General features: G+C 43.5%; 1 protein-coding gene across 1 annotated transcript; it reads right to left on the reverse strand.

Moving 5' to 3' along the window:
- Nucleotides 1–484: 484 nt before the first annotated feature.
- Nucleotides 485–6,889, reverse strand: LOC134290744 (uncharacterized). Its single transcript, XM_062857937.1, has 2 exons — nucleotides 5,693–6,889; nucleotides 485–4,744 (listed from the first exon to the last, which is right to left on the reverse strand). Exons 1-2 carry the CDS (start codon nucleotides 6,887–6,889, stop codon nucleotides 485–487), a joined length of 5,457 nt encoding a protein of 1,818 aa, XP_062713921.1.
- Between the last annotated feature and the right edge of the window lie 4,701 nt (nucleotides 6,890–11,590).

Consider the following 11,590-nt stretch of genomic DNA (forward strand, 5'->3'; position numbering starts at 1 on the left):
ATCCCGAGTTTAGCCATGATCTTACCGTTCAAATAGGATTATATAATAATAATAGGCTTCCAATTCAACAAATTTAGAACCGTTTTTGTTAGCGGGATTGCTTTAAGTACTGTAAACAAGGGGCATTCATGATTAAAAAACAATAGGATTTCACATAACTTCATAGCAGTTTCAATACCTTATACGATAGTAATTTTAAAAATAAAGAAAATATCGAATTCAAGGTGCAATTTAAACTATTTTCTAGTATTATTACTAGCCGAAATATTCGTAGCGACCAATTTCACTCCGTCCATCTATTGTTTCGGTGTCATCGGGTATTCAGTTGGCATTTGTCTTCTCCTCATTCGGCTTGCTATCAGTCCCTTTGACAGGCGCAGGGCGTGGCGAGAATGAGTATTCTGCTTTGTCTACATGGGGCACACGGGGTAGAACAGGCTCTGACGTAGCGTACCCAACACCCCCCCCTCGGAATGCAGTCATCCTAAACTGCATTACTTCGAACGCCTACGTCAAGCACGGCGAGTTTCACCGCAGGTCGCTCATAGATTCCACTGGCAGTTTGGACGGTAGCACTCCTTACTTGATGATCTGCACCTTGCCTGATCCCGATTACACGACCCTTGGGCCAGGTATTCCGTGGAAACTTTGGGTCCACGATGATAACCAAGTCGTTGATCTCAATCGGCTTGACATCTGAGAACCATTTCGTTCGGCGCGTGATACATGGTAGATAATCTCTAAGCCATTGCTTCCAAAACTGGTTAGCTAAGGTCTGCGAAAGTTTCCAGCTGTTCTTCAGTACCCTTGAGCTGTCGTCAAAGGGGACCCACGTTCTCAATCCATTGCTAGATCCCAACAAAAAATGGTTGGGAGTTAATACTGGGGAGTAGTCGTCATCTAAAGGCAGGTCAGTCATCGGACGAGAATTAACAACGTTCTCTATTTCCGTTAGCATGTTTTCGAGAACTTCATGAGAGACGGCTCTGTTAGGCTTCAGTTTGGCAAGATTTTGCTTCACGGTTCGCACGAGGCGCTCCCATGCGCCTCCCATGTGCGGAGATGCCGGAGGTATGAAAGCCCAGCTGGTGTGCGAGGTTGTGAACTCTGTTGCAAGTCGTTCCTGATCCAAACTCTTCACTGCGTTATTCAATTCTTTGCTGGCTCCTTGAAAGTTTGTTCCCCGATCGCTGTATATAACTGCTGGAACTCCTCTCCTGGACATGACATTTCTTAGAGCCATTATACATGAATCGGTAGTCAATGTGTGAACTATTTGTAGGTGAATGGCGCGAGTGGTAAGACATGTGGCAAGCAACACCCATCGTTTTTCAAGTCGCCGTCCCAAGGCGATCACGTAAGGACCAAAGTAGTCCACCCCCATGTACGTAAATGGACGAGAATAGGCTGCCAGACGTGGAAGAGGCAAGTCTCCCATACTCGGCGATTGAGGAAGTGCTTTATCATTTTTGCATTGTTGACAGGATCGCCGAATACTATTATACGTAGCTTTCAAGTGAGGAATGCTATATCGCTGCCGCAATTCGTTGATGGTTGTATTGTGGTTTTGGTGATGATGTTTGCTATGGTAATAAAATACTAGGAGTCGGGTGATGTGATGATCCCTTGGCAGAATAATAGGGTTGACAGCGTCTTGGTTGGCAAATTGGCATGCCCTAGTCCTTCCGCGAACACGGAGTACGTCGTCTTCATCTAGAAAAGGGCAGAGACGATAGATTGAGCTGCTCTTTGGGATCACCAATGAGGAAGTTTCCAGTGTTCGTTTTTCCAGAAGAATAGCAACCTCGTCGGAAAAGGTACTGCGTTGAGCTAACCGGTACAGATATTTTTCAGCTAAACCCAACTCTAGGCTTGTCAATGGTCCTGTGGACCTTTCATGTTTGTGTGCTTTCGCATTATTAATGAAACGAAACACATAAGCGACGCGGCGTAGTAGGTGTGTCCATTTGGAGAATCGTTGGGGGTCAATAATCGGCTTCAACATCCTCAGGTGTACTAGCAAGTGTGGACGCAATTCCTCTACTGTTGCTCCGGAATGTGGTTTTACTGGCCATTCCGATTCTGGTTTCTTCAAAAATTCTGGTCCATTGAACCAGCGACTGGTTGTGCTCATGTCGGGAACACGCTTCCACTTGGTTCCGTCGTCCGCGACGTTTTGTTTTGTCTGGATCCATTGCCATTCGCCCACGTCCGAGGCTTCCAGTATTTCGCTCACTCGGAACGCAACGAATTGGCTGTATCGACGATGATCCGATTTCAGCCAGCTAATTACATCGCTTGAATCCGTCCAAAAGAAACGCTTGGTGACACTGATAGACAGCGATTTTATTATGCTAGTGGCAAATCTTACTCCGATGACGCATGCTTGGAGCTCTGAACGCGGAATAGACAAAAACTTAATCGGAGCGACGCGGGTCTTCGATCCAACTAAAGCTGTTTCAATTGTTTGTTCCTCTTGAAAACGAAGATATACCACAGCTGCGAATCCCTTTTCGCTAGCGTCGACGAAGATATGCAACTGCACGTCGGTGGAACTTTCGATAGACGTAGCAGTCCTATAGCATCGTGGAATCTGAACTTTTGCCACAGCTGGAAGAACGTTTAGCCACTCCAACCACATTTCAAACTGCTTCTCTTCAATTTCATCATCCCAGCCTACAGATGTGCGCCAGATCTCCTGCAGAACTACTTTCAAGTACATCAGGAAATGACCAATAAGACCAAGAGGATCGAAGATCATCATTAGGGTTCTGAGTACTTCTCGTTTAGTTGGTCTTTGCTGTCCCGACATTAGATCAGGGTTGTATCGTGGAGAAATCTTGAAAGTAAAGCAATCGTTGGCCGTGTTCCACCACATACCAAGTACTTTCTCGGTTACCACGCCGTCGGTCATGTTGAGGTCCTTTTCTTCCGTTTGTTGCTCTTCAAGAGCTTCCAATACTTCCGGGCAATTTGAAATCCAGTTTCTCATTTCAAATCCTGCTTCCGCATGGATCATTTTAACATTTATTGCTAGATCCACCGCGTCTTCTTTACGCTCGACGCTAGTGAGCATGTCATCGACATAATGTTCATCGACAATAGCGCTCACAGCCGCAGAATGCTCTTTTTCAAATCGCTTGGCGTTTATGTTTTTCACATATTGCGCAATGCAAGGGGCGCAGGATACTCCAAATGGCAATACCGACATAGCGTAGACGCTACCATCTTTGTCTTCTTCAGAATCCTTCCAGAAAAAGCACAGACGAACATCTTGTTTTAGTGAAATTTGCAGATACATTTCTCGTATATCTCCGCAAACAGCGATTCGGAACTGTCGGAATTTTACAAGAACGGTGAGCAGCGACGTCAAAAGATCTGGGCCCTTGAGTAATAACGAGTTGAGAGACACCCCGTAAGCCGTGGCCGCCGCATCCCACACTAGTCTAACCTTTCCCGGTTTGTTGGGGTTCACAACAGGAAACACGGGTAGAAACCATTTGCGAACATTTGGTGTTTTCAGTTCCTCTTTAGTCAGCCTTCGAACATACCCTTTTTCTGCGTAGTCTGCCATTTTTGACCTCACAACATCAGCAAACAACTGATCCCGCTTCATACGTCGTTCTAAACACTCCCATCTTCGATGAGCCATTCCAGAGCTGTTCGGTAAACGAACATTATCGAACTTCCAAAGAAGCCCTGTTTCATACCGTCCTCCTATTTGTGTTGTCTGCGTTTCAAGAATTTTCATCGCTCGTTCTTCATCCGCAGATCGCAAAACTTTCTCGGGTTTGACGATTCCAAGGCTATCCAAAGCGAAATAGTTTTTGATGGCGGAGTGAAGATTATCGTCGGTTGTGCTGTTACACTCGCATACTTCGATTGCATGTACGTTTACGTAGTTCACGTTTTGAGGTGTTCGTGAGCAGCTCTCATATACGATCCACCCCAATCGAGTTTTTACCGCAATCGGCTCGTAGGGCTTCCCTTCTCGGCTTTTCATAGCATTTCCTAGCGAGGCGTTATCAAGGCCAATGAGGATACGAGGGCAGACATTCTCATATGACTCGATGGATAAGCCTTCAAGATGTTGAAAGCGTTGCAGCAATTCAGCAAATACTAAGGTTTGAGGTCGAAGCTGCAGACTTTCAATGGTGTGAACGTTGGTGATTCTAATCGGCTTTGTCGATTTTCCAGTAGCAGATATGCCAACGTCGACAATTTGGGACTCAGCTTCAACTCTCGTCGTTCCACTTGTCCACTTCAAACATAACGAAGTACGGGGACCCTTAACTCCGAGCTCCTCTGCTAAGCTTTCCTCCATTAGCGTTAGTTCTGAGCCGTCATCTATGAAAGCGTATGTCATGACTACCTTTGATGGACCGTGGATTAGTACGGGAACAATTCTAAAAAGAATTTCGCTCGTTTGAGATTGGTGAACGTTGCAGCTTCCAGTAGAGTTTGTTGGAGTTTTGTCCGTCCGGTCCTTCTCCGCATCCTTCAACGTATTGTGTAGCAACGGGTGGTGTAGAAAAGAGCAGTTATTCACTCCGCAAGGTTTTTGCTGTCGGCATATTCCATTGTGCTTGCGCAAACATTTACGGCACAGTTTGGATTCTCTAACAACGGCCCACTTCGCATCCAAGCTTAGCTCTTCGAACCGTTTACATTTGGCGATCGACGTACAGCTTCCATTACATGCCAAACAATCCTGAATTGACGTCGAAGATTCCCTCTGTCCGGTCTGTCCGGAATGTGATTCCTCAAGTTCAGCCTCAGAATGTACATTTATGAACCCATCGTTCCTTGATCCACGACATTTTGGTGCATTGACTGTAGTCTGCATTACAGCAGTTGCGTCTTCAGCAATTGAGTATAACCAGCTGCTGAAATCTAGTAAATTGGGTGCTGGGTTATTTCGAGAATGTTTTGCCCAGTCCAGTTTCAACGCGGGAGGTAAACGATCGATTAGCTCAAATTTTAAGGAAGCATTGTACACGAAGTCCTCGATTCCACATGCTTCAATCGTAGCTACCAAATTCTCCACTGTTAGAGCAAAATTTACGACCGTCTCAAGTTTTTCTACCAGTGGGGATGGTAATGATCGGATCTTCTTAATTGAAGCCTGAACGATTGCTTCTGGTCGTCCATACAGCATTCTTAGAGTGGCTATAACGCTGTTCACATTAGATGGGTGTAAGAGTCGACACCTTACGGCCTCGAGAGCTTTCCCTTTTAGACATTTTCGAAGTCTGAGCATGTTCTCTTCATTGGAGAACCCACACATTTGTGTAGAGGAGTTGTACATAGAAAAAAATAACGGCCAATCCTCAGGGCTTCCATAAAATTCTGGGAGATCTTTCGAGACGGCTTGACGTGCCGCTAGCTGACTTCGGTTGAGAACGCATAAGTTCTCCTCGATTTCGAGTGGAGCAGGATCATGAGACACAAATCTGGATAATCGAGAGGCTGATGAAGTTGGACGTATTTGAATTCCAGCTCTTGGATGCTGAAACGCCGGAATTGATGTAGTCTCCCGTCGCAGTTGGTTAAACATCGCAGGAGGAGCTCGCCGTGTTTGCTGGTTGGCTGGAACTGCACCTGCGTGAGGCATCTCTGCGTATTGAACGCTTGAGGAGAGTGCTGGTTCCTGTCGTGGTGCACGTGTATACAGCGAATCTTGATTTCTTACCTGTTCACAGAACTGAATCGCTGCACCAGGTGGGCGCCGAAACTGGTTATCAGGTACAACATTGAACGATGTTCGTCGAAGTGCGCCATCCAAAATCGGCGCTAATGATGATGGTTTCTGCAGTGGATCGTTTCTAGTTTTGCCCAGCTCGCGTGGCGTAGACCGCTGATGGGGATAGAATTCGTGTGTTAACCTCGGTGTTAACCGTGGCCCTGTTCGCTCCATATAAGCAGCTCGCTGATCGATGGGGTTATATTCTTGTTCGTTGACTTCTTCGACTAAACCGGAATCGCCGTCTTCGCCACATCTTCCAGTATCTATGAGCCATCCCCGAACTTTGGACATCTCCATTGAACCTACTTCGTTATCACTAACCACAGTATCGTTGTCGCCATCCTCTTCATCCAAAATACGGTATTTTTCCTCCAGATACTTTTGTTCCAGTTGTTTCTGCTCCTCTAACATCTGCAGTCGCCGGGTAATCCTTCGTTGGTTACTACGATTACTGTTCGTCGTTCCGATGAACCTTCGTGAGCCTTCGAGAGGAGGGGGTGGATCTACTGGATGGGTCGCTGACGGAAAATGTTGCTGTTCCTCGATGTCGGGGCGTGTATCCGGTACACTACACGCTGGACAGATCCAACTACGATTTGCTATACCACTCGTTACTTCTACACAAGAAAAATGATACCACAGATCGCATCCATCACATTGCACCATGCTGCTGGTATCTCTTCCGTTACAAAGTTCACAATGACTAAACCGAGTGACTCGTACGCGCACGTTTTGATGTTCGATCGCGTGAGGTTTGTTGTAAACGGGATTAGATAACGGAACCGGATTGTTCGCTATGGCAGACGACCGTGCTCTAGCGGTTTCGTTGGGTATGGTACCCAATGACGGAACTTTTTTAGAATTGCTAATATCAACGTTTACCTGGCGGGAAGAGAGGTATACTTCTCCTACTGTAGCTGTGTTGCGTTTTGCATTCGTTGCCGATTTTGCTGAACCGTTCGCTTCGCGTTGCGCGTTGTTCACGATGGCCAGATTGCTGAACTCGGCGTTCACAGCATCATTGGTAGTTGAAGCCTCATGACCCTCAGGAGCGCCGCCAATTGCGCCAGTGCCAAGAAGTTGACTGGCATCTTCCAAAGCAACGCTCAAACGAGACCTGGTTGATGAAGCCTTATTCGACATTTTTGGTAAGTCTTATCGAATTTTGTAAGATGTTGGGTGGCAGGCGAGATAATTTTGTGAATTTATTGCTGTAATTACAAAATTCCTGAGGACATACAAAAAAAAAACTGTTAGAGTCTACAAGATGTTCTTAAGTCTATAAATATAACTTACGATAGTGTTCGCTACCACCAAACAAAGATATTTGCGCTTAGTTATACTAAGATTGCTGATCAAACTTCCTACAAAGAACATAAGTTTGAATTTGACTTGTAGTCTAATGTATGCTTAAATTTCTCACCTTTAGTTACTTAGAAAAACAGTGTAAAGTCTGGTGACAAAAAAAAACTACTTTGTCTATGTCCGAACTCAATCTGTTTGTAATATAAATACTAGAATTTAAATACTGTAACAGATTTCATATCCCGAGTTTAGCCATGATCTTACCGTTCAAATAGGATTATATAATAATAATAGGCTTCCAATTCAACAAATTTAGAACCGTTTTTGTTAGCGGGATTGCTTTAAGTACTGTAAACAAGGGGCATTCATGATTAAAAAACAATAGGATTTCACATAACTTCATAGCAGTTTCAATACCTTATACGATAGTAATTTTAAAAATAAAGAAAATATCGAATTCAAGGTGCAATTTAAACTATTTTCTAGTATTATTACTAGCCGAAATATTCGTAGCGACCAATTTCACTCCGTCCATCTATTGTTTCGGTGTCATCGGGTATTCAGTTGGCATTTGTCTTCTCCTCATTCGGCTTGCTATCAGTCCCTTTGACAGGCGCAGGGCGTGGCGAGAATGAGTATTCTGCTTTGTCTACATGGGGCACACGGGGTAGAACAGGCTCTGACGTAGCGTACCCAACAACTTCTCATGTGGAAAATGATCGTCCTGGCCAGGAATGATCCAATTCTAAGCACGCATGTCGCATACGCTAACTGTTTACTTTTCGCTACAATTGAGTTAAGTAAGATACACCGGGGCAAGATGAAACGCGAAGTTTTGAAATAGATTTCAATACAATTTTGAAATGTATCCTTTGCTAAAAGACTGTTTGTATCAAAAACTATGTGTTATGACAGTCTAATTGTTTATCATCAATTAAGGACTTCATGTTATCCCGCTGTTACCTCTCCCGTTTCAACTTGCCCCGGTGTACCTTACCGTAATCCGGGGTCAAATTGATCACTTTAAACTACTTTTGCGGATAACATTTGTAGCAATTGAAATATTGCCAAAATAATTTTGGTAAAATTAGTACCTGGTGGATCTCCATGGAACCACGTGACAGAATTGCGTTCAACAAATTTAAACTTAAAGTTAAAAAACTTCAAAAATCAAAATTGAAATGCCACTTTGGGGTGAAATCGGTCAACATACAATAAAAGGGTGATACGGTCAAAATTTGGTCTATATCAACTTGACGTATTTCATTTAATTTTGCATTTAAAAAACCTGAACACCCCTCATTTTGAAGGTGTGTGTATAATGTTGCTCCTATTTTGATTTTAGGATTCACTCTTCAGTTGTCAAAATGCCGTCCAAGCAAGAAGAGCATCGTATCAAAATGTTGCTTGCGCATCGCGAAAATACTCGCAAGCAAAGTTGGCAAAATCGCTAAAAGTTGCCAAATCAACCGTTACAAATGTAATTAAAGTGTTTGAGGAACGTTTGTCGACAGCCAGGAAGTCTGGACCGGGGGGAAATCGAAATCCGGAAGCCGCTGAGACGACAAAGAGAGTTGCCGGTATTTTCAAGCGAAACCCTAACCACTCTCTCCGAGATGCCGCAAATAAGCTGGGTGTATCGTCTACAACCGTGCATCGAGCCAACAAACGAGCCGGACTATCGACTTACAAGAAGGTAGTGACTCCAAATCGCGATGAAAAACAAAATACGACGGCCAAAGCGCGATCCCGGAGGCTGTACATGACGATGCTGACGAAGTTTGACTGCGTGGTAATGGACGAAGAAACCTACGCCAAAGCCGACTACAAGCAGCTTCCGGGACAGAAGTTTTATACGGCTAAAGGAAGGGGAAAGGTAGCAGAAATTTTCAAGCACATGAAACTGTCAAAGTTCGCAAAGAAATATCAGGTTTGGCAAGCCATCTATACCTGTGGCTTGAAAAGCAGCATTTTCATAGCTTCCGGGACTGTCAACCAAGAAATTTACGTGAAAGAGTGTTTGAATAAACGTCTGCTGCCTTTCCTGAAGAAACGCGGTTGTTCCGTACTGTTTTGGCCGAATTTGGCATCTTGCCATTACGATAAAAAGGCCATGGAGTGGTACGCCGTCAACAACGTGCAGGTGGTTCCCAAGGACAAAAACCCTCCCAACACGCCAAAGCTCCGCCCAGTTGAGAAATACTGGGCAATTGTCAAGCGGAACCTAAAGAAGACCAAAAAAAAAACTGCTAAGGACGAGCAGCAGTTCAAGGCAAACTGGCTTTCTGCGGTGAAGAAGGTGGACAAGGTGGCTGTACAAAATCTGATGGCAGGGGTCAAGCGTAAGGCCCGGCAATTCGGATTTGAAAAAGCGAAAGCCTAACTGAGTTTTATACTAATTGAACTTGAAAAAGAAATTTAATTTGATTTTTTAAATAAACGATTTCACCGATTTACACGCGTTTGCCCTTGACCATATTTTGACCGTATCACCCTTTAAACATCGGTTAGAAAGAAAAATTGCTTTATTCGGATAATTATACTCACGAATAACTAGTGAGTTTGACTGTTAAAATAGAAAATTGAATTTTGAAATTGCCACCTCCCCCCCCCCACCCCCTAAACGCCTGAAGGTAGGCAATTTCCTTTTTAAAAAGTGATTTCTATCATAACAAATGACTATTTCATCGAAAATAAACTTTTTCTTAACTTATTCTTGTTCAGAATAGCTTCATAACTTCCCAACAAAAATGTTAAAACAGAAAATATACGGGAAATCCTAGTGGCAATCGATTGTTTAGTAGTAATTGTTTGCACATCAAATCAAGTGCGAAAACAGCAATGTGGCGGCACCTGTACGTGACTGCCAAAACAACTCACAGCACGAACTACTATGGCCGAGGAACATGGCTCCCTTCGGAATTATGCGTTCCGCTCTTCCGGCAACCTCACCAAGATGGAGAACCCATGACCTATAAAAGTCGTTCTGTCAACGTTGCTCCCTCTCTTATTCTACGGCATCGGTGACAATCATCACCGTCAGCGAAGCAGAACTGCAACAAACCAGTGAAACCATTACCACCCTCTGAACACCCACTTATGGTGAATTTATCTATTTGTGTAGTAATAAGTTTAATGTTAATAAAGTAGTGATATTAGTGATTAGAGCGAAGAAATAAAGTGTATTAAGACTTACCTGTGATGTACTGAACCTGTGCTGTGCCTGAAAAGGAAAGAAACGGAAATAGAAATGAACTTACCTGTGGCGCGCGAAACGTCCCCGTTGTGAAGTGTGGTGAATAGCGATTTATCACAGATTCGCTGTTTCTACCAGAGTTATCAACAGTAATAATTACAGCTAAGTTAGTAATACTTAGCAAATTCTAAAAAAATAAGGCAAAATCAACTTTTTTCTAAAAATGTAAATGCTCTTACTCATCTTTAGACACCTATGAATTAGATGAGATATGAAGTTTAAGATCATTATGACGTTCAGAAGTTCCTAGGATGGAATTACAATGCAGTACCCGAATGATCAATTTCACCCCACTGATCAATTTGACCACGATTTACGGTACCTACTGCTCCTTATTTAACCCTCCTTTGACATTGGGGTCATTTTTGATCCAAACCGTACACTACGTCAGCGAGTTTCTGCCAAAACGTGATGCAAAAGAGGGTTAATAGGGTAAAATACTAGATTTGCCCCCCAAAAATTATGCTCTAAACTTCGCCACTTCATACATAAAAATGGGATTTGTATTGAGGGGGCGAAGACTAGAGCACTGGCGATGTCTAGTGCTTTTATCCTACCAATTTGCATCACTTGATAGATACGTATTTCAACCTCAATTGTAAGATCGTCTTCAGTGTCTCGTACTTGAGTCGAGTCAAGCACGAGACACTAAGACGACCTTACAGTTGAGGTCGAAATACTTATCTGACAAAGGATGCATATTTTATAGTGGAATTAAAAGAAGCGGTACTTAACCAGATTTTCTTTTACTTACAAGTATTCCACTAACACTCACAGGCTCCTCATTATCAAAAAAAAACTCCATCTAACATGCACGTGCAAGCATAACAATGAGTATGAATATAAAGGAGATATATAGTAGTTGATGAAAAACTGTTAAAGAATGAAATAGAATTTTCAAGAGAAACTATGTACGTCTCATTAGTGCCAAAATATATTTTTCAATAACACGTGATCAGTTTTCCTGTCTCTTAAATAATAACGAATTTCTGAAAATCATAAAGGTAATAAAATATAAGTGGATTATCAACATAAAGACCGCCAACTAAGAGTTGTGTGATTTTATTTGGGAGCCTAGGATTCTTTCCTAAGCGAACCATATCCACAAATCCCTTACCAACTTTAGCACCGGCAGGTGACCGAACACCGGGACATACGAACCGGGAGTAAGCCTAGGCGTGGCGGAGGACCAGAAGTGGGCTCTGCTGGTCCTCTTCAGAAACTCCACACATCCGGAAGCAAACTCTGTGCAAGTGACATGACATCGCTTCCAAAGTGTCACA

This window comes from Aedes albopictus, chromosome 3 (genome assembly GCF_035046485.1).
Source record: "Aedes albopictus strain Foshan chromosome 3, AalbF5, whole genome shotgun sequence".
Classification (NCBI taxonomy): Eukaryota; Metazoa; Arthropoda; class Insecta; order Diptera; family Culicidae; genus Aedes; species Aedes albopictus.